The sequence below is a fragment of the Bidens hawaiensis genome, unplaced genomic scaffold (genome assembly GCF_021521415.1).
Source record: "Bidens hawaiensis isolate Kalapana, Puna unplaced genomic scaffold, B.hawaiensis_p1.1 tig00000458_1, whole genome shotgun sequence".
Taxonomy (NCBI): domain Eukaryota; kingdom Viridiplantae; phylum Streptophyta; class Magnoliopsida; order Asterales; family Asteraceae; genus Bidens; species Bidens hawaiensis.
This window is the reverse complement of record NW_027491030.1, coordinates 916,576-941,956: the sequence shown is the minus strand read 5'-3', so window position 1 is coordinate 941,956 and position 25,381 is coordinate 916,576. Positions and strand designations below refer to the sequence as shown.

The window sequence follows — 25,381 nt, the reverse complement described above, 5'->3', positions numbered from 1 at the left end:
TCTTGCGGTGTGGTTTAACCAGTTAAACTTTTTATCTAGTGATTCTATACTGAGCGGTCTAAACAAGTCGAACAGGTGAACCATGTCATCCATCTGTGGTTCATAAAATCCCAGATTTATTTTTGTACGAGTTATTTCAATCAGAGAATTATTGATGAATGGCTCCAGTTTGCAGTAAATAAAAAGGTTGAGATTCTTGAACTAGATAAGCAAACCAATGTCCTTCCTATAGCATTATCAAATGCTAGGGCTGTTGAGCCAGTCTATTTAAAGAAACTTTACTTGATTACTTGACAAACATTGGGGTGAGAGACGCCGATCTTGAAGAACTATTAACGTTGCGGTGTCTGTGACGACTAAGTTGGCAACTTTTATAAGAGTGACTTATCCTATCACATATTGATTTCTTGAAAATGAAACCAATGCTAACATTATTAAATGGTTATCAACCAAATGTACACACCAAATTTGCATAATAAGTTTCAAAACAAGAGCAAGTTCGATTTTTTCAAGATCACTCAATAAAACTAAGGATAATTAATGAGATGGCATTTTAATAATTCTTAGCATCCAAAAGCGTTTACACGTTCCTACAGGAGTTTATAGATGTAAAAACATAAAGTAGAACTTTTATGAGGGATAAATTGAAGCAATGAAGCAGAAGAAACTTGTAAGACATGCCAACACTTGTACATGAGTGAGACGTTACAGTATAGCCAAATTGACACCTGGAGGCAATAGTGGTGTGATCTGGCGCTTTGCAGCAGATCGAGCAGCTCGTTCTCTCTTCAACTTTTCATATGTAGTTACCCCATAAGAGTGGTAGCCAGGAACTATGATAATATCTTTTAATGCAACAGCGTTGTCTATTGCATATACAGCAAGCTCGAGGTTGCTAATTCGGCCAGGATATCCATTAATCTCCACAATCTTAAGGTGTCTGTGACCTTCTGGAGCTACAACTCGTCTTACTTTCCTCCTCCTTTTCAGAGGTGATAACCATATCAGCTGCAAAAACAAAATAACCACTTTATGGTCTAGTTATAGTGCGTTTAATTTAAATATATTGACATATATAGCACAAGTACTTACAGATATTGAAAATGTCTCCAACCTTGGACAGGCCTGAGCTATTGACATAAACTCTAGTAGGCAATTATCTTCTTCAGCTCCCACTGCCAGCTTTAGCTTCTTGACATTCGGAAATTTTAGAATGGCATTATCATCTAATTTTTTCTGAAAAAACACGAAAACATTCACCATGAAAACATTCACCGTATTTTAATTTATTGAAGATTATAAACAAAAATAGAAAATAATTACTAACCTCTGGATGCCTCACTTCCAAGAGAAGATCCTCAAGATAGGAAGCACAAAATGAGATCTTCCTGAACACGTTATTCTCCAATCCTACACTAGTGTCACCAAATCCGAGTATTGCAAGCTTTGGAAGATCAGTAAGATGCAATTCTATCTTTTGACCATGGTATTGGAAAAATTTAAGGTCAAAATTAAATAAAGAGACAGATTCGATCCCAGAACAAGCCACTAGTTGAAATTTTTTCAAGTTAATGCCCCGCCCACCAAAACGAATATGACGGAACAAAATGGAGCCAAACATGGATATGCCTTCAAGAAGTGGCGAATTCTTCAAGATTGCGTTGAGGGTTGGTTCGTTTAAGTTGACACTACGCAAGATCAGCACTTTAAGAGTAAGAGACATCGCATTTATTGATGGTAACATGAAATTGTAGTTTTTATCTATATCACGAACACCATTACTTTTGTCTAGTAAATTCAGTTCCAGTGCCCGAACTTTCCTCTCTATAGCAAACTGAACCCATTCATTAACACATTCAGAGCAACTGCTATCCAACTCGAAGCGAATCCGAAAAAGTTGGACCATCCCGTTGTGACTGCTAATGACATCGTTCACCTGCTTGATGAACTTACGCCGCTCTAAATCACAGAGCATCTCATCATCACCCATCTTATCTAAAGTTTCGGTACCATCAAAGTTCAGTTGGCTCGAATTACGCCACAAGTGCTTCCATCTTGTCGACAGACTGCCTGTGACCACCGCGTCTTTTACAATCAAACGAGATAGGATCATTAGAAGAACATCATCTGGCATTTTGCTGATGTGATCAATCAAACCCTTCAAAAATGAAAGTCATCAACAGTTAAGAGAAATCCCATACACAAGTAAACAAACACGAGACTGAACAAACTCGTTCGACTCATTTATTATTATAAAATAAAAAAAACAACTACATAAAACCCTATTTATAAAGACACAATCCTAAACCTAGTAGGACCAAACACATATTTTAATAAATATTAAATCCAAACTAGATAAGCATAACCCACTTAAATATAAATACTAATAATTAACTAGACCTAACAACTCCATAATTAAACCAAAACATACTTTATCTTCAACCTTTTGATTTATCTCGAACCCACTTCAAACCCGACTAGGATTAAACCCATTATGTGCAACAATCACATAATTAAGTGAAACCCTAGAACAATAATATGCAAATTTCAGTATTTAAATCACTTAACTATATATGTTCAATTTTAGTTAAGCTATTTTCCATGTTCATTTGGTGAATCCTTATAAATTAGGTAAACAGTAATGATTAGTGATTACAATAAATATTCAATTGTCAAATCACTTGATGAATTCATGCCTGACTTTATAGTGAATTAATAAATTGAAACTAAAAAAAATAATCACCTTCTTTCTAGTAGCAGATCGAAGCATCATTTTGCAAAGGAGTGCGGAAAAAACGGTGATTTTGCATTAAACTTGCGATCTATTTTATATGGAATTTGTGATTGCTATTGGGCCGGGCCGGGCCGGGCTTATCGGATTATGAGCTGGAGCTGCTGGAGTTAGAGTGACAGTGACAGTTTTCCTAGTACAAATCAAAAACCGATTTTAATATTGATTTTGTGTATGCTTTTATTTAATGCTGAGGATTCTGATAGGATAGGAAGGAACCTTCTGGTTCTTATGCTCGTATAATTATAACATAAATCAATACTTAATTTACAGGATTATGGTCAATATCATTCTATATATATACTAGTGGGTGCCGGGTGATCCGTACTTCGCAATAGGTTTGCAAGAGTTTAATCTAACCAAACTTGCCTTAAAAACCCTGATTGTATTTGGGGTATTTTTTTATGTTAAAAAAATTAACAATTAGTAGTAGTCACATTATATAATGTAGTGATTTAAACATACATTACTAAATACAGTGAATTAAATAACTAAATATGCATTATTAAATAATGTATGCTTATTATTATTAGTGGCTATAAAAGATAATTTTACCTTTAAAAAATTATATTACTTTAAGTAAATGCATAAGGTGTGTTGTAACATAAATAAAAGCTTGTAAACTCTTAAAATAAAAATTCTTAAAATGTGCTTCAAAAATGTATTATAATATAATAATTATAGATTATTCACAAATATATATAGATGCTTCATGCAAGAAGTGATATTAGTGTGAAAAGTGCGAGCCATTGATTAAGTGTAGGATTGAGCTCGTCCCGAATTTCCCAAAGTCTTGGTACCGATAATGGTACCCAAAAAAAACTCGCTTCGGTATTGGTACCGCAGGAGAAATTCGGTAATATCGGTGTCGATCCTAAATTTTACGATTATGATTTTGTTAAAAACTTGGTGCCGGTACTGATATGTTGTTTCGATAATGGTATAGGTATGAAACCGCTTTGATACTCGTAGCCGGTGCCACTTGTTCATCTCGGTACCATTTATTCATCCCTAATTGACTAGGAACAGTGTTGCGAAAATCCCGATTGATTAATCGTTAGTCCTCACTTCACTGACTAGTTTGAACTAATCAGTCAATGGTCTAATCCGGCCAAAATCAAGATTAATCGGACTAAATTGATCTTTTCTGATGAGATTCTGGCCAAATTGGCAGTTTTCGGCGAAATTCCTGCTAAAATCAATGGTTTTCGGTGAAATTCCGGCCAAAATTAGCGGTTACGGCGATTTTCCAGCCAAAAATAATTAGTCTAATGCGTCAAATATAAGTTTATGTATAGCCTATACGGATTCATGTATTGCCTACATAAATTCATGTATAGTGTTGGTAGTATTACGAATGTGTATATGAAAAAGTAACAAATGTAGGTTATTAGTAAGTTTTAGTTTTTTGTTTTTTTTGTGTAAAATAGATTAAAAGTAATGAAATATTAAAGATATAGGACCGTCATTACACACTTTTTTCGTCTGTCGATACTCATACTGCTAAGAAATCTAGTTCAAGTGTTTTGATAGCCAATTAGGGGGAATGGACACTAATGGGTATTACCCATTTACCGGCCAATCCCGTACTGCCGCTTCATTTGTACCCTTAATTACCCACAAACTACAAAATTACCGTGAGCACATACCCACAAGTACCCCAAAACTTTATAAATTCATTTAATTCTTCACAATAATGAATCAATTTTATGTGACAAATATTTTCCATGGAACTGAGCCATAAACCCTACCCACATGGGTAGCGGAGGTGTTGACACGTGGTTTATAAGCTATGCACCCTACCCATATAGGTGTCCTTATGACGTGTATGTTAAAACATGCCCTAGGTAAATTTGGAGTTGTACAGTGACCATAGCCCGAATCCAATGTTCTGAAGGAAAGTTATTATGTTTTGCCATATGAATTGTAAAGAGCTTTAAGGGGGTGTTTGGGATTCCTTATTTTTACCTTCTTATGATTTCTTCATAAGTCATAAGTCTCAATCTTGTAACTTATGGAACTTTTTCACTCACACATTAAGCGATCCCAAACATCTATTTAGCTTTTCAATAAGTTATAAGGAGGTAAAAATAAGGAATCCCAAACACCCCCTAATTACTAATCAATAACTACATATGAGGCTCATTGGCTTTAAAGAAAAATTATATAATGTGCTTTTCTTATTTCATTTTAGTAGATGAATCTGTGTTTTATGGTAATAATACATGAACGTTGATGGACTCACACAAGGCCCAGTTACAACTTACATGGCCATAGAAATATCTGGAATATACCTAGGTTCTCGGCTTCTCTCTATAAATATATCCAAATTTATGATTCAGAACTAAAAACCAACTTTCGCCTCTAAAGTCTGAAGTCTAAACCTCACTTCGGAATTATCAAAATGAAGAAGCAAAGGCGTCAAGCTGCTATCAAAAAGGTGATTTAATATATCAAATTTTAGCTATCAAATTTTGTATTTCGATGGATTTATATGTAAAAATCAGACATTGATTATCCCAAAATGAACGATCTAGGTCAGCATCTACTGAAATGTGTATGCCGACCCAATTTTTTTAAATTTGCTTGAGCAATTGTATATGCTATTGGTGATTGTTCAAGCTTTAGGGTTATCTTTGCAACAATAAATTTTTTTTTTCTCAAATGGGTTTAATGGTTTCTAGAAGAGAGAAAAAAGGTTTTCGGTTTCTAGGCGAAATGTCATATCCAAAGAAGTGTCAAAATGTTAGCGATTTGCTGGTGACTTGGAGGTTTCCAATGTGTTATGCCATTCCAAAAGGACGGAACGAGTTTGAATTGATCTTGGATCTTAACTCATACAAGTACATGCTTTGATTTGATGTACCAACTTTTTGATATATCCTACATATTAAATTAATGACGGATCACCTAGAAATCAAAAGCTTTTACCAAGAAATTATTTAAACTCTTTATTTTTTTTTCCTGTTTTGAAAGAAAATCTTGCATCGATCTGTGGTTAATATTGCAATTGTAGTTGTTCTTTTTCTTTCTTTTTAGTTGTGATTATCTGTTTACTAGTTCAATTGTTACTTGTTGAGGTTATCGATTCATTAAAATTTATAAGGTATATGTCAAAATCAGACATTGATTATCCCAAAATTTAATCTACGATCTAGGTCAGCATCTACTGAAATTTGTATGCCGATGTAGTTTCTTTTGTTTTGCTTGTGCAATTGTAGATATGACCTCGGTGATTGTTCAAGCTTTAGGGTTATCTTTGCATTCATATATGGTTAGCAACGGAATGTTGCAATTGTTATATTTTTCTTCTTTTGGTTGTAATTATTTGTTTACTTGTTTTATTGATGAGTTGTATATTATGCATTCATGGTTCAATATTCTGGTGTCCTAGGCGAAGCAAGGTCGTGGAGAATTAAATTCAAAGACTTCGATCACCAACCTGCCAAACGAAATTCTTGTTATGATACTGTCACTTTTGTCTGTAAGAGGCGGTGGTCACCAGTAGTGTTTGCAAACAATGGAGGTTCTTATGGTGTGGTTTAACCCAGTTGAACTTTCTTTCTAGTGGGAATCTCGATAGTGAGCGGAGTAAGCAAATCGAGCAAGTGAACAGTGTCATCAGAAATCACAACAATCCTGTGGTTCATAGATTCCGGATCTATCTTCTTACGAGTTATTTTAATCAGATAGAGATTGATGAATGGCTCCAGTTTGCAGTAAACAAAAAGGTTGAGATTCTTGAATTGAATATGGAACACAATGAATTCCCGATAACATTATCAAATGATATCGTTGCAGAGCTAGTGTATTTAAAAAAACTTTGCTTGACTTGTGTTGAGGTGAGAGACAAAGTTCTTGAGGAGATATTAGCAAGATCTCCACATCTTGAGTCGGTATCTGTCGACTGCTGTGGGTCCTTGATCGATATTCATGTTGGTGGACGACAACTTAACTTAAAACATTTTGATATAAAGAACTGTGGTGATCTTCATTCCCTTTATTTATCTGACTTTGACCTTGAATCATTCACCTACGAGGGTAAGCTAATAGACTTACATATCGCTAATCTTCCGAAACTTAAAGAAGCCAATATTTGTCATGGATTGTCCGGGCTGGCAAATGTGTTCTCCCTGATATCTTCCTGTTTTTCGTCCCTGCAGACTGTTACTTTCACTATACATCATCCAAAGGTTGGTTGGCTGTAACACCCCAACCCGGAACAGGCTAACGTGTTACTATTACAGATATCAAATCAACGCCACAATCCAAAATACAACAAAAATTAATGCAACATACGTCATATTATTAAACAAAATGAATTAACTTTTAGAAGCTTGAACTTCATTTTTTTATCTCTCATCACTAAATTCCCAGAATCCCGGATTACCTGAAAACAAAATAAGAAAAACAAAACAAGAAAACACGGCTGAGCCAAAAATTGCCCAGTAACGGAAAGAACAATAGTATAGGTAAGGACAGACGTAAGAGAATAAATATACGAACTTCAATTCAAACTCGAAACCAACCCTTTTTACCTAAACATATACTTAATAAAATTCGGATGTATGATCCGACACTTGGCCAGAACATGGTCAAACGCATGCGGAAATATATCAGAACTATAACAAAAACACCCAGAGCCAGAAACATATAACTTGTAGCATATAATGTGTGACGTGTAACATATAACGTGTAACATTTAACTGAACTATAATTAAATGCGAAACATAATCCGATACACGATCGGGACGTAATCTGAATATACTCAAATTTAACCAAATGCGTATACACATATCAAAACGGACCAGAAATATAGCGAAACAAAATATAATTACTAAAATACACGACGATGATGTTAAAATAAATAGGTCGTGTAATACGGAATCACCCAGAGCCTAAACAGAGGGGTACACAGCTAGCTAGTCCATGCACCAAGGAGACGGTGTGGGTGGCGTGCACACATTGTTCCATCTCAAACAGAAGTCAGGAGTCAGGAGTCAGGAGTCGGAGCTAAGATCGATCTATACGCCTCTAAGTGGCCAAGGTACTACATGAGTACTTTCAGAGACGCCGTGAACTTTGATTACGCACTGTCACGATAAGTGCCATGTCAGGAGTCAGGAGTCGGAGCTAAGATCGATCTATACGCCTCTAAGTGGCCAAGGTACTACATGAGTACTTTCAGAGACGCCGTGAACTTTGATTACGCACTGTCACGATAAGTGCCATGTCGTTGACGCCCCAACGACAAGTCAGAAATGCTCGGGTAACAGAGTACTAAAACTAAAAACATATAACTAAAATATATTATATAAAATAACTGAACTCAAAATATAACCGACACGTAACGAAAATCCGTACTACAAAGTAACGGAATAGATTCAATACTATTAGTAAACGAGAACAAAAGCCGCACTACGAAGTAACGGAATATAATTAATACTATTAGAGAAAGAAACCAGAAACCGTACTACCAAGTAACATAATATAATTAATACTAAGAGTAACAAAAACAGAAACCGTACTATGAAGTAACAAGAAACAGAATCCGTACCACTACGAGAACGGTGAAAACAATATAAAGCTAAAAGAAGAAAAACACGGAATCCGTACTTGATCCGATGAACAAGGACACACTAAGTATAAACAGTCCCGGTCCTTAGCTCGTACGCGAACCTATAATATTATGGTAGTTTAATTTATAGTTGTGATGCTCACGTTTATTCTATCATTTTCGGTATTTGCAAATAAGTTCCATATATGTGTGTGTATAGATCACCATTAATAATTAAATAATAATTATTGTTGAATTGAACTTTCATATTCATCGTAACCTTTCAGAGTTATTTTCATATTTAGTTATCAAACCATATTATATTATACTCTTTAATATTATCTAATAAAATAATTTGTAAAAGGATAAAACTATTTTGAGACCCTTAAATCAGATTCTGTTTCTAAACGTTTAGTTTTATAAAATAAGAAGGTGAGGAAAGACCAGTAGGTCACCTTTATTGATCACAGATTTAAGTGTTTATCAATTTAACCCAACAATAACTTAACCCTTAATTAACAATCACTTCTTGACTTGAATCAACATAATGGTTTTCGGTTTTAAGGATCATAACAAAGATAGTTTTAATATCCGAATAAAATTGTTACTAACGGAACATGCAATGACGAGTACAAAATATATAATCTATTGCATGGTACAAAAACAAATATAAAACATACCAAATAAATAAACCGAACTCAAACTGAAAAGTCCGCGCTACAAAGTGACGGATGCCGAATATAAAATGGAATATAATTTATACTACGAGTAAACAAAAACAGAAACCGTACTCTAAAGTAACGGAGTATAAATAATACTAAAAGGAAACAAAAACAGAATCCGTACAACAAAGTAACGGAGTATAAATAATACTAAAAGGAAACAAAAACAGAATCCGTACAACAAAGTAACGGAATGTATATATAATACTAAGAGTAAACGATAACAGATTCCGTACCTTAGTTTAGCAAGGAAAAGCAACGCAAAAGCAGGGCAAAAACCTAACGAGTTGCCTTTAACTAGATCAAGACCCTACACTTTAATTATTAAATCAGATTCATGAAACTTCAAGTTAGTTGCCTTGTTAGTCGGTTAACCGATGATCCGGCGACGGAGAATTTAAAGATCTTCATCGTTTTGTTCCATTGGTATTTCAAAATAATAAATCAATACAAAAATCAAGTTGACTTTGTAACCATTTATCAAAATTAATAAATTACTACTTTGGTTATAGCAAAACTTCTGGATCAATATAGACACCAACTTACAAAACATTTTATATGGATTTAATTATGATATCTATTTGTGAAAAATAATCCATATTATAGCAATTTGATTATAACAAATTATATGTGCACAAAAGCCGAACAGAACTCTTATTTTACATGTGTGACTATTTTCTTTATTAGTAAAAGAAATCTCAGATTTATTATGTGTGTAAGTCGCCGGAACAAACGAAATCACATAAACGAGGAACCATACCTCGACCTGGTAGGGGTTTGAAGAATGTAGAATCGGGAACTGCGAACCATCGAATGGTTACCGGGACTATCTAATCGCGAATGGAAGTTGTTGACAGAAGATAAATTTAAAGGCTAGCAGAGGTTGCCGGTGGCATAAGATTGCAGCAGCGGTGGCGGGTGACGTTTGATTCGCGGCGGCTGAAAAACGGAACGTGGCTGGCGGCGGTGAGGGATGTGGTATGGGCGTTTGAACGGGGACGGTGGGTGGCGTGAATGAGCAGGGAAGAAACAGTGATTTTGGGTTTTTGTGATGTTGATAGAGTTAGGGTGCTTAAAAAGAAACGAATCGATCATCTCAGATATATCCGAAAGTTTGAATTTGAAGAAGCCAACTTGATGATAAATGGAAATTTAAAATAATGCACATGTGGTTAGTCTTGAGTTTGAACCCATCCATTATTATTATTATTATTATCATATATATATATATATATATATATATATATATATATTTATTATCCAATATCAAAGTTCGGGTTATTATAATTATACTCCCCTAAAAAAAAATTTCGTCCTCGAAATTGTAAGACGGTGACACATACTTTCGGATATCACGGAAACGAAACAAACTTAAAATTTTCATAAATTCAGACATGACAATTGCAAAGTCTTGGAAACAAATATTAGGACATATAAAACAGAATTCATATGAAATCAAAACCATCCAAACTGAAATAGCTGACTCGTTGCCATGATGATATTGAACGAAACTATGGGTAACCTAAAACTTGTATCGGATAATACTAGTTCTTATAAACGGAAATCAAAAATTTCATTTGAACACAGAATTACATATAACATAGTGGATAACTAATAACTAAAATAAATAAATTTTGATAAGCTAAAGCCTATGACTAAATTGTGTAACTAATAACCAAAACGAAAGACAGATAACTGAAACATGTGACTTATAAGTGGAAATAAAAAGTGATAACTAATGGAATAAAAAAAAATAAAAAAAATAAAAAAAAAAAAATCAAGACTTAAAACGTAAATTTTCAAAAACATATTTTGAATATTAACATGCATTTCTACACTGATATAAAAATAAATAAATATATAATAAAAGACACGTAACACTAGCAGATAATAGCGAAAACTTAAGACAATGTCGTATCTAAATATTAGAGGAACATTAAGCTGCAAAATGGATTTTAGTAGCACACACACATACCTGTAAATTCATGGTTACGTTCGCGACCATAATCATCAATTTACCTTACGAGTGTGTCCTAACGGTCCTTCCATTACACATCTTAAAGACTAAACTTATATAAAAAAAAATGACGTGATCAGAGACTGCCCTCAGCGGCACGAAGATTGATATAAAATATTAATCCTAACCCAACGTCTACCCATTATCTCACAAGTCTAATTTTAAGGTTTAAGTTTTCTACAGGAAAGAGCCTTAGCTCTGATACCATAACTGTAACACCCCAACCCGGAACAGGCTAACGTGTTACTATTACAGATATCAAATCAACGCCACAATCCAAAATACAACAAAAATTAATGCAACATACGTCATATTATTAAACAAAATGAATTAACTTTTAGAAGCTTGAACTTCATTTTTTTATCTCTCATCACTAAATTCCCAGAATCCCGGATTACCTGAAAACAAAATAAGAAAAACAAAACAAGAAAACACGGCTGAGCCAAAAATTGCCCAGTAACGGAAAGAACAATAGTATAGGTAAGGACAGACGTAAGAGAATAAATATACGAACTTCAATTCAAACTCGAAACCAACCCTTTTTACCTAAACATATACTTAATAAAATTCGGATGTATGATCCGACACTTGGCCAGAACATGGTCAAACGCATGCGGAAATATATCAGAACTATAACAAAAACACCCAGAGCCAGAAACATATAACTTGTAGCATATAATGTGTGACGTGTAACATATAACGTGTAACATTTAACTGAACTATAATTAAATGCGAAACATAATCCGATACACGATCGGGACGTAATCTGAATATACTCAAATTTAACCAAATGCGTATACACATATCAAAACGGACCAGAAATATAGCGAAACAAAATATAATTACTAAAATACACGACGATGATGTTAAAATAAATAGGTCGTGTAATACGGAATCACCCAGAGCCCAAACAGAGGGGTACACAGCTAGCTAGTCCATGCACCAAGGAGACGGTGTGGGTGGCGTGCACACATTGTTCCATCTCAAACAGAAGTCAGGAGTCAGGAGTCAGGAGTCGGAGCTAAGATCGATCTATACGCCTCTAAGTGGCCAAGGTACTACATGAGTACTTTCAGAGACGCCGTGAACTTTGATTACGCACTGTCACGATAAGTGCCATGTCAGGAGTCAGGAGTCGGAGCTAAGATCGATCTATACGCCTCTAAGTGGCCAAGGTACTACATGAGTACTTTCAGAGACGCCGTGAACTTTGATTACGCACTGTCACGATAAGTGCCATGTCGTTGACGCCCCAACGACAAGTCAGAAATGCTCGGGTAACAGAGTACTAAAACTAAAAACATATAACTAAAATATATTATATAAAATAACTGAACTCAAAATATAACCGACACGTAACGAAAATCCGTACTACAAAGTAACGGAATAGATTCAATACTATTGGTAAACGAGAACAAAAGCCGCACTACGAAGTAACGGAATATAATTAATACTATTAGAGAAAGAAACCAGAAACCGTACTACCAAGTAACATAATATAATTAATACTAAGAGTAACAAAAACAGAAACCGTACTATGAAGTAACAAGAAACAGAATCCGTACCACTACGAGAACGGTGAAAACAATATAAAGCTAAAAGAAGAAAAACACGGAATCCGTACTTGATCCGATGAACAAGGACACACTAAGTATAAACAGTCCCGGTCCTTAGCTCGTACGCGAACCTATAATATTATGGTAGTTTAATTTATAGTTGTGATGCTCACGTTTATTCTATCATTTTCGGTATTTGCAAATAAGTTCCATATATGTGTGTGTATAGATCACCATTAATAATTAAATAATAATTATTGTTGAATTGAACTTTCATATTCATCGTAACCTTTCAGAGTTATTTTCATATTTAGTTATCAAACCATATTATATTATACTCTTTAATATTATCTAATAAAATAATTTGTAAAAGGATAAAACTATTTTGAGACCCTTAAATCAGATTCTGTTTCTAAACGTTTAGTTTTATAAAATAAGAAGGTGAGGAAAGACCAGTAGGTCACCTTTATTGATCACAGATTTAAGTGTTTATCAATTTAACCCAACAATAACTTAACCCTTAATTAACAATCACTTCTTGACTTGAATCAACATAATGGTTTTCGGTTTTAAGGATCATAACAAAGATAGTTTTAATATCCGAATAAAATTGTTACTAACGGAACATGCAATGACGAGTACAAAATATATAATCTATTGCATGGTACAAAAACAAATATAAAACATACCAAATAAATAAACCGAACTCAAACTGAAAAGTCCGCGCTACAAAGTGACGGATGCCGAATATAAAATGGAATATAATTTATACTACGAGTAAACAAAAACAGAAACCGTACTCTAAAGTAACGGAGTATAAATAATACTAAAAGGAAACAAAAACAGAATCCGTACAACAAAGTAACGGAGTATAAATAATACTAAAAGGAAACAAAAACAGAATCCGTACAACAAAGTAACGGAATGTATATATAATACTAAGAGTAAACGATAACAGATTCCGTACCTTAGTTTAGCAAGGAAAAGCAACGCAAAAGCAGGGCAAAAACCTAACGAGTTGCCTTTAACTAGATCAAGACCCTACACTTTAATTATTAAATCAGATTCATGAAACTTCAAGTTAGTTGCCTTGTTAGTCGGTTAACCGATGATCCGGCGACGGAGAATTTAAAGATCTTCATCGTTTTGTTCCATTGGTATTTCAAAATAATAAATCAATACAAAAATCAAGTTGACTTTGTAACCATTTATCAAAATTAATAAATTACTACTTTGGTTATAGCAAAACTTCTGGATCAATATAGACACCAACTTACAAAACATTTTATATGGATTTAATTATGATATCTATTTGTGAAAAATAATCCATATTATAGCAATTTGATTATAACAAATTATATGTGCACAAAAGCCGAACAGAACTCTTATTTTACATGTGTGACTATTTTCTTTATTAGTAAAAGAAATCTCAGATTTATTATGTGTGTAAGTCGCCGGAACAAACGAAATCACATAAACGAGGAACCATACCTCGACCTGGTAGGGGTTTGAAGAATGTAGAATCGGGAACTGCGAACCATCGAATGGTTACCGGGACTATCTAATCGCGAATGGAAGTTGTTGACAGAAGATAAATTTAAAGGCTAGCAGAGGTTGCCGGTGGCATAAGATTGCAGCAGCGGTGGCGGGTGACGTTTGATTCGCGGCGGCTGAAAAACGGAACGTGGCTGGCGGCGGTGAGGGATGTGGTATGGGCGTTTGAACGGGGACGGTGGGTGGCGTGAATGAGCAGGGAAGAAACAGTGATTTTGGGTTTTTGTGATGTTGATAGAGTTAGGGTGCTTAAAAAGAAACGAATCGATCATCTCAGATATATCCGAAAGTTTGAATTTGAAGAAGCCAACTTGATGATAAATGGAAATTTAAAATAATGCACATGTGGTTAGTCTTGAGTTTGAACCCATCCATTATTATTATTATTATTATTATCATATATATATATATATATATATATATATATATATTTATTATCCAATATCAAAGTTCGGGTTATTATATTGGCTGTTGTAGTTCAACCTAATTATGTGTATATTGTCAACCACTAATGGAGATTGCTTTCTTCTTTTGCAGAGAGCAAAGCTTGATAACATTCCTCAAGTACCACATGTCAAGAAACTGACATTACGAATGGGTGCTGAACAAAATGATTGTCTACTCGAGTGTGCTTCCATTGCTGAGGCATGCCCAATTTTAGAGACTTTTATAATTGAGGTACATTTATCTATTTAATTAATGAGTTCCTTTAAAAGCATATATTATAAAATGTTAACCGTGTTAAATTGGTGTCAACTTAGACGAAAACTACCATTGGTCTTAATTTGCAGCTACTGTGGGCATCTCCTATTAAAACGAGAAGGAAAACCAGGTGTGTTGCTACCGATCATCCCTTTGAAAACCTCAAGTTTTTCAAATTTTTGAGGTATTATAGTCGAACTAGTGATCTTGAAATTGCTAAATATGTGATTGGCAATGCGCCTGCACTAAAAAAAATCGTGATTGGTCCACGCTTTACAAAGTTTGTAAGGACGCCTCCAAAGCGCTCGATCTTGCAAGTGGAGAAAGCCGCTAGATCTTCTGCTCAGCGCCAGCTGAAAAGTATCATTCGAATGAAGCCATCAGACGTTAAGCTGCTCCTACTTTAATTCAAAGTTCAATGAACAATGACTAAAATATGAGAATACTTTTTAGTATTGAAGGAAAGTTTTCGAAGCTTAACTGGATTTTTTTTTTTATTTTCTTTTGGTTTTTGGCCCTTGATGATGGTTGTATTGTGCACTTTTACTTATCTAAATATGTTGGACATGATTTACTATATGTTTAAGAACTGATTCAATACATTGCCTATAATAATGTTATGTACCTTCGAAAAACGCATAAACTAGAATGCATGGTACTATTATATCCACATGTGTTTATTTTTATTCCGTAGGGCTCTGTATTTTAAAATATTCGGAATGTGTAGCATACGAAAATTGAAATTCTTTTTATAAGGCGTTTCCATTTACATGTGATTTCAGTTTACATGTTTGTTTCCTTGTTGATTCAAGGGACACGCTAATATAGGAGCGGATGTTAGTGATTTTTGTGTTAAATCATTGCTACATCATGTGAAAAGTTTACATTATAAGTTAATCTTAGTTTGATCAAGGCTTACATGACTGTTTACTGAAGGTTGAGCTTGATTTAGATTACACATTGAAAATCATGTATTTCATATCAAACCAAAAATAGACACTAAATCCCTACAACACCCGAATTATGATCTTGTAACTACGTCGATTTAATGATGTATTCACTACAATCATGAGTCTTACATAGTAAGAGTCTGATGTAACAGGCCTAACCAATTCAGATCAGCCAAACTAATAAAAATTAATAAACCTGGAAAACAATCGTTTGCCCCTTATGAAGTGCTTGCATGTTAAATTGCCGGCTTTAGCCATTGAAACATCGTTTGCCAGAGGTTATTTTTGAGTTGTAAAGTGACCCTAGCCCGAGTCAAGTTTTCTGAAGGAAAATTATTTTTTGTTGTCATTAGAGTTTTAACTACTACTAATAAACAACTACATACTTGGCTAAGTGGCTGTAAATTAAGGAAACTTATATAATATGCTTTTCTTATTTCAAAGCAGTAGATGAATCTGTGTATCCTGGTAATTATACATCGATGTTGATGAATCCAACCAAGGCCCGATTTCAATTGAAGAGGCCTTAAAAATATCTAGAATACATTTTCTCCATATATCCAAAATTTTGGTTAAAAAGTCAAAAGCACCACTTAAAGACCAGAGATTAAAGGTCTTCATCAGCTTTTGCTGCTCTCATCAATTTCTTGATAATCTAATAATCCAAAATGAGGAACCAAAGTTGTCAATCGGCTCTAAAAAAGGTTATATGTCTATCTCACTTCTTTAATTATTGATCTAGCGATCAAATTCAATCGATGTTACCTTTGATTAATTAAATAAATCTATAAGGTGAGTGTGAAGATCCGATATCGATTATCACAAAATTTTTACAATCTAAAGATCTAGGTCCGCACTACTGAAATTTGTATGCCGATAAATGCAGTTCTTGAAGAATTATTAACAGCACCTCCACATCCTGAGTTGATAACTATCCATCACGCGAGATACTTCTTGAATCATATTCGTATTGGTGGACGCGACCATAACTTAAAGCACTTTGAAAGAAAAGCATGTCGGCATCTTCAGTCCCTTTATTTATCTGACTTTGACCTTGTATCATTCGCATACATGGGTATATCAATAGATTAATTTACGTCTCACTAATCTCGGAAACTTGAGAGAAGTAAACATTTGTCAAGGGTTGGATAGGAATGTTTTCAACCAGATTTTTTCTTGTGTTTCGTCCCTGAACCTGGAAATCGGAGCATGGGAAGACGATTGCCTACTAGAGTTTGTTATCCGCTTATCATTTCTAAAGCATGTACAAAGTTAGAGACTTTTATGATTAAGGTATATCTATCCAGTTAATTAATAATTTACTTTAACCGGCCACGTATATTGTAATAATGTTAAAACTTGGATAAATATTCCATGGGCATTTGCAGCAACTTTGGTGTTCACCGGAAAAAAGGAGAACGAAAGCAAGACATGTTGCTAATGATCATCGCCTTGGAAACCTCAAGCGTTTCAAAATTTTGGGTTATTATTGTCAAATTAGTGATCTTGAACTTGTTGAGTAAGTGATAGACCATGTGGACAATGCACTGAAAAGCATTGTGATTGATCTATTCGCTCAAGAACCGGATGCAAACTGAATTGAAAAGCACTTGTTGAAGGAGGAAGCTGCAAGATCTTCTACTGAGTGCCAGCTGAAAAGAATGTTACAAAGAAGCTTCCTGGTGTGAAGCTTATCACTCTATAAATCACCTTTGTGTAGATCATGAGTAAAGTAGCTATTTCGGATATGTTAATTAACTGAACTACCTTAGATATTGCTGGTAATATGGTATTAAAGCTCTATAGTTTTTATTCATATATGAACTCTTATATGGATATATTTATGTTGGATGCAAAAATTTTATGCTTCGATGTCTTTTCTGTTTGTATGTTCTGATTGTGCCCATTTATATACCAAAAAATAAAGGGAAATTTCCGAATTATAGCACCAAATTACTTTTCCAGAAATATCCTAAGACCAACCAAACTTTCAAAACTAGCCTAAAATTTCCGTCGGATCCGACGGAAACCGCCCCTGATCCGACGGATTAATGACCCTATCAGGACGCGCCATAAAGCATACTATTTTGTCGGATCCGACAGATTACGGTTTTGTCCGAAGGATTAATGAAACAAACCGACGTAATAATAATGCTTCCGTTTGATCCGATTGTTTAATTTTGTCCGGCGAACCCTAGATTTTACAATTCAGGGGTTTTTGATTTTGAGTTCTAAAGTGAGGTTAAACACTATGGTTGTGTTCTCCTCGAAAAACTAAGTGATTTGCACCATTGATTTGCCTTATTTTGTGGATAAATAATAAAGATTGAGATGGAGGTTGGTTATGGAGGTTTAGGATTTGAGAGGCAGAAGATGTAGAATTACGTCGGACCCACTAAAATTCTATCGGTTACAACGGTTTTTTAAGAAATTCCGTCGGATCCATTAATTTGGAGAGCCTCGTTGCCCCACTCTAGCCTTACTACGTTTTCGTAACAGGGCTTATGCTGGCTTCAGAGTTTGGCTTGAACGTTCTCCGAGAAAACCATATCGTCGGTTGCCACTTGACAGTCGTTGTGCCTGTCTATTATTATTATTATTTCAAATTCTTGTTTTAATTATTTTCTAGTTTGTTTAGTTTATATATAGAGAGAGAGAGATTTGGTTAGGTTTGGGTATACTGCTTTGATCAAAGAACATAGTATTCCTCTTTAGAGATTTCGAGACAATCCGCTGGAACTATTCGGTTCAAAGTCAATGAATAACTCGTTATGTTCTTGAGTCATTTAAGTAATTATGTGGATGCAGAATCATTAAAATTAAGTGACGCAAGAACAAAAATTATCAAATTAGTTAATAACTCGATTAAAAATCAAAAACTTTACCAACTAAAGGGTTCTCAGAAACCTCAAAGGTGATTTTTACAATAATCAAAACTAAAAAAAATACAAGAAGACTTACGTCTCCAAGTTTAACTCAGACGTAGCTCCTTTTTGATGTGAAGCAATGTCAAGCCAAAATACCCAACATACATTAGCCCTCCCTGAAAATGAGGTGATCCAGCCGCACCTTCTAATACGGCTACCTTATTACGACTTCACTCCAGTCACTAGCCCTGTCTTAGGCATCCCCCTCCTTATACTAAACTCAAAAGAGGTAAACATGAAAACAAAATAAACATAAAATAATAAAACATAAACCAACAAAATAAAAGATAACGTCATGGTCTTCTCCAAAGAAAATAAAACCTTCCAACCAACTCAAACAAAACACATTTAGTCACAGTTCGTTGCAGGTTCGAGTTAGATTAGAACTTGATCTGTAATTGCATCACTTGCTCATGCTTGTTGCTCTTGGTAGGCTGGTAGCCTGTTTCGTTTATCAAATAAATGTATTAAAGGGCATAGCCTGTACTGAAAAAACCGAAGCGAATTAATTGGAATCAAAGCAAATGAAATATTGAAAAATGTCAATTTTAATTCATATAGATAATACTAAATGATGTAACACAAAACTTTATATTCAAGTGTGTAATACTCAATTAATCATCAACTAATAAAATAATTTTAACTCTAAAGTTTAACAAAATAATTTTAGGTCCAAAGTTTTTGGGCCAAAATTCATTATTTGGGCCTTTTTTGTTCTCAAGTTTTCAGGGTCAAATAGTAATACCGATTACCGAAGATCTAAAACCAAACTAGCAATTTTGAAGCCGAAAAAAATCCAAGCGGTTTTCAAACAGAAAGTAAACCATGCACACCCACATTAAAAAATGCATATGAAAGTCTTAAGGTGTGATCTTTAATAATAACAGGTAAACCTGATACCGACGCTAATAACCCGAAATATGAGACGAGTTATCTGACTAGATTATAAAACCCGTTTAGCTAAGACCACCTCCGCACTTTTAATAGGGAGAACATTTTTTTTACCAAATAACGGTACCGACTGAACAATTTCGATACATATACTCGTTTTTCATGTTTTCAGTTTCGGTATTTTCAATGATACCGACACTGATCAGGCGGTATTCGTTATATGGTTTAACTTGTTTTCGTTATCAGTGTTTTTTTGTTCGGTACCGATACGACACCGATTTCATCCATACTTTTTATTCTTTATAATCAAATGATTTTTTAACCAAATCAAATTAGTTTAAAAATTATAAATAAACTTTGTTAAGATAACTTATAAAAATTGAAGTTTGTTATGAAAATAATATTTTTAATATATAAATATTACATATTTTATTATTTTATATAATTACTATACTATACTTTAAATGACTTAAAATAGAAATTAAATATTATATAAAAATCATTAAAGGACGTGGTGTATCCGTGCATATGTGGATAAAGCACTAAAGATTAAATTGAAAATTAAGAGAAAAATAAAAACGCATTTAAATAATTGATTAGACCAGCAAAAATAAAAGGGCAATGCTTTAACCTCGGAAGTTTAAAGGTGTATAAATAAGCAGAGTCGAGCCCAACCTCTAAAGCTCTAGCTCAGTTCGTAAGTAATTTCTATAACTAAAAAACAACTTAAACATAACTCATTTGCTATTTTTTAATTAATTTATACATGTTTATAATTATTTTTAATTCATTAACACATATATTTATTAATGTTATTATCTCTACTATATATAATAGAGAAGTCACGGACCTCTTAAATTTTAAGAGGTACAAATTATATTACACAAATTCCAACACTTGATGCATATTAAAGGTTGTTAATGGTCTTTTGGCACAATCAACTACATGTCTACACGGATAAAAACAAAGTTACAGTAATAGTCCTTTAACTTTAGTCCACTATATGTAAATATATGTAATATGTACAACTTTTGCCCCTCATCTTTTCTTATATATTTGACAAGTTTATTGTTATTTTTGTTTACTTTTATATCATTAAATATATTGTGATTTAAAAAAAAACGAACTTACTGTTACGATGTGCTTATTTTTGTTGACGTTTTGATGTAAACTTTGTTTAATATCGATATATTAATTATGATGTACAAGTCACTAATGCATCAATGTACAAGTCATAATAATAATAATAATAATGTCATTTAATTCGAATTAATTATAATTTTTAAAATTGGCTGATAAAGGGAAAACTGTTCCCTCCAACTATGCTATGCAGTTACCATCTTTATTATAGTTTACAGTGAAGCCATATTCACAAACATAAGCGTATGGTGTTATTTGGTAACTATGTTTAGTTGGAGATGCTTTAATGAGTATGGAAGTGATGATTATCTCCAATGACGTGGCGGATAAGGTATGGATGGTTTCTTATACATGTACTTTTTTTTCAATTGTTAATTTTGACGATTAATTCTCAACATCCCTGAATTTTTTGTTCATATTTAGTTCCACTTCGTTCTTTTCATACAACACACAAGGAAACAACTAAAATGTATTACAAAAAGGCTATAGATGTAAGGATGTTATTTATACTTTGATCTAGGATGATGGATACTATCGTTTTTATAATTAGTGTAGTGAAGTTCAGATGTTTGTTGTTATTAACTCAAGTGTCTGATAAGTAGCGCCTGCCAAGTGAGGAATAAATGTTGAGCAACTGGAAAATCATATGAGGGAATCTGCTAACATCATTTGAGTTGAAGGTATTGGTCAATAGTTTGATGTGTGCCATACAAATATAATTTTATTGATTATGTGTAGTGTACCATTATATGTGTAGTCTGTTTCACTAGGGCGACGAGTTGGGTCTTTTTAATGCAAATATTATTTTTTAGAATTTGACTTTAGTTATTCTGTTAAATTTTCTATGTTATTTAGTTTTTCAATGTTTTTTTGTTGTTTTCAGAAATGTATTCTGTTAACTCTATTTGTAAACAACTTGAGTATGTTTTTGTGGCTAAGGATACGAGTGTTGAGGATTACTTGCAGCAAGTACTTAGCACATGTACCTAGACCTCACAATAACAACCTGTGTCATCGTTAACGGGCAGGTTTTATGCTTTTCAGGTTATTTTGTGTATGTCAACTCAAGAACGGGTCAAACTGGACAACATAAAAAATTCTCGACAAGGAAGAGCTGGTCAGAATGGTCCGAGGCACGCTACTTTGCGAGTCAGAATAGGCCGAGTCAGGTTACTTAATGGGTCATAAAAGGTAAGTAAATCAAGCAACAAATAAAAAGAAACACACCTTATTGATCGATGAAGCTCGTTCTGAAAATGGCGTTAATGAATCCTTTTTTACCGAACCAATTGGAACTAACACATCACTGATTCCAAATGAAAGTGATACGAAACGAATTTGAAACCAAAACTGAAACCAAACCTAAACGAAAGCAAAAACCAAATAAACTGAAACTGAACCAAAACAAAACTAAACTAAAAAAGCCAACCCAAACTGACACCGAACTAAAAAAACCAAAACCGAACAAACACAAAAAACCGAATAAAGTGAAATGAAACAAAAATCGCAAAACACAAAAATCTGAAACGAAACCAATAACCAAAGAAATCGAACAGAAAGAAACAGGACGACCAAAAAATTGAAACCAAACCAAAGCGAAACCAAAAGCAACAAGCATGAAATTAAAAATGAAATAAATAAATAAAACCGGACCGAAACCAACACCCGAAATACTGAAGCCAAACCAATAAACAAAGCGAAATCAAAAGACGAAAATTTTGAAACCGTACGAAACGAAAGATTGCAAACACCTAAATGAAACGGAATCGAAACCAAAATTTGAAAAATCCGAAATCAAACCACAAATAAAAACTGAAAAAACCAAAACAAAACCAAAAAACGGAAATCGAAACCAAACCGAATGGTTTTTTAAAAAGTCATAAAAAGATATTTCGATTTTTGGTTTGGTTTGAGACAAAACCTACCAAGTAACTAATGTCCAACTTTTTGGTTGAAATCCCAGCCTGGGAACCGTATCTAAGTCAGATGTTTTAACCGAATAGGCACCATTCTTTGTCTGTGAACAATCATGATATGGCCCGATCGGAACCGCACCCATGCTGACCCGACCAGCACATTTCACAAGTTTGTCTCCAATGCATGAAATCAATTAACTAAATATGCTTGTCAAACTTTTATATTTCAGGTTTATTAAATGGCAATGGTCTGTAACAACGTGAAAATTTCGAGTTCAAAGTATCAACTTTCCAAAGTATAGGGACTAAAATTGTCAAATTCCAAAGTGGAGGGTTTAAAATGTAAATTCTGATTTTCCTGACCCATCGCGGTACGCGACAGGTCAGAAGAAACACCCATCGCGGTATGCGATGGGGTGTCTGACAATGTGTGACACGTGTGCCACGTGGCACACGATGGCATCGGTTGCCGACACGTGTCACCACGTGGCAACAGTGCCACCACGTGTCGCCACGTGGAGCGGTGCCTGCCACATGTCACCACGTGGCAAGGCTACGTTGTGACTCACCTGGGCTACGTCGCGGTACGCGACGGGGTGCCCAGGAACCCGGGCGCGGTACGCGATGGGACATCATATGATGTCTATAAATAGTAAGGTCGGGGTCTCATTCTTGGCACACCAAAACCTGCTTTCTCTCTTCTCTCTCTAACATCTCACAAGAATCCCAAGTTCGTATAATCAATTTGCCTCGACAAGCGTGCCTCGATCCCTCGTTTGTGTACAACGTTTCCTCGAAGTGCGTGCCACCCTCCACCCACACTCAATCAAGAATGGTGTTTGTTCTCAAAGTACGTGCCATCGTGTGTTGAAGATTTGGCGTACCTCGATTTATGTGTCGAGAAAAGAAAAGCGGCGTTGGAGTGCTGCTCGAGTCCCTAAAGTTCCCATACGCCACTAAGGTTAGGCGTAATATCGAATTCAATATAATTCAATATTATATTAAAGGCTTGAGCCTTAAGTCGAGGTTATACTCGATACCTCGATAAAAGAAAAGAAAAGAAATATAAACATAACAAAGAAATGAATAAAAGATTGAGTATTGAATATTGTGATTACATATATATGTGTGTAAGTATATATGTATATATATTCTTTGTTATGAAAATATTATTTAATGAATAAAGAGTACTCTTAAATAATAAAAGAAAAAGATTACGTTTCTTGGAGAAGAAGAAACGTCGGGTTTCTATATAAACTAAAGGTTTATAACTTACTTTTAAACTAAAGGCTTTCAAGTAAATAAGAATTGAACTAAAGGTTCAATCGAGGATTGAGATATAAGACTAAAGGTCTTAAGCCGGATCGTGTATCCGACTAACAAATATTTATACTCGTACTATAGGTGCGAGATAAAGAAAGGGAAAGACCCTTGGACGGTGAGTGAAGCCGACCCTAAAGAGACAAGGTGAATACGCCCCCAAACTTTTACTTATTTAAAAATGAGTCAAACGTGTTATTTGAAATTGTTTATAAGGAACTATGTGTTCCTAAAACCGTTATAAATAAAGGGTATAAACCTAGCCCTCAGGCTGTGGTATACGTATGTCTGGATCCTTACATAGGTGGTACTATGCGATGTATGGGCATGATCGCACCACCCTTGGTCGTAGGATGCTCTCCTGCAGGGAGTACGACCTTATGTGTATATTTACGGGTACTTAACTAAGTCGAACGCTGCGGTGTTTGCTGAGGTGACCTAGAGTAGAGACTCATATTTATAATGTGTTATTTGACTTTGTTATTCCTAAGCCACGTTGGGCCGAGGCAGGCGTAGTCTCGAGGGGTAATAAAGTAAAAGAAATGTTTTTGCGTCAGCGTGTTCACCAGCATTCGTTGCTGACGTATTTTCTTACATTTTGCAGGTGAACAAAGTTAGAGCTTGGAATAACGAAGTATTATGATATCCGATGGCTCGGATTCTTTTTGTGAACTTAATATCTTAAATGGTGGTTTGTAATTATAAACAAATAATCTTTTGATAACTTAAACGGGTGTTTATAATCCCGTCTTTTGAATATATATAAATATTACACTTTTGATCCTTAAAGTTTTATAAGTCTTCCGCAAACTAACGCAACTCTGATTTATTTACAAACACGATACCAACTTATGGGTCGCACTCCTAGGCCCTAAAAGGGGGTGTAACATGGTCTCTGTTCCATAAGCTCAGAAAGAGAGTCTCGTAAACTTTTAGAGGTTAGTTGCTTGTTAATTTTGTCATTTGGTATTTACTAAATTATCTTAATACACAATTATGCATGTAATTTAATTATCTTTTTATATATATGTTAGGATGACCGGCGAAAGGAAAAAGGGATTTTCTTCACAGTATGAACTGAATTTCAACATTACCGAGACCAATTTAAATGAGTCAAGCTTTGGGGCTACTCATTCAGGACCAGCATTCTCTTTAACATCTAGCCCCCATATTTCATCCAGTCCTTCTAGCATGGAGCTTATGCCGGTAGGTGATAAGCCAGCCATTGATAAAATGTAGAAGCATATGCTAAGGTTGTCAGACTCTTAATGATGTCAGACAACATGGTTTAACTTTTAAAGTAAGTTTGCTAATTGTTAATCACTAATTTATTTTCTT

The 25,381-nt window shown here is 34.4% G+C and overlaps 1 protein-coding gene across 1 annotated transcript; it reads right to left on the bottom strand.

Moving 5' to 3' along the window:
* Positions 1-192: 192 nt before the first annotated feature.
* LOC143625278 (FBD-associated F-box protein At5g22730-like) lies at positions 193-2,773 on the bottom strand. The gene is made up of 4 exons (XM_077095661.1): positions 2,744-2,773; positions 1,328-2,158; positions 1,093-1,236; positions 193-1,008 (listed from the first exon to the last, which is right to left on the bottom strand). Exons 1-4 carry the CDS (start codon positions 2,771-2,773, stop codon positions 706-708), a joined length of 1,308 nt encoding a protein of 435 aa, XP_076951776.1. The 3' UTR covers positions 193-705.
* Between the last annotated feature and the right edge of the window lie 22,608 nt (positions 2,774-25,381).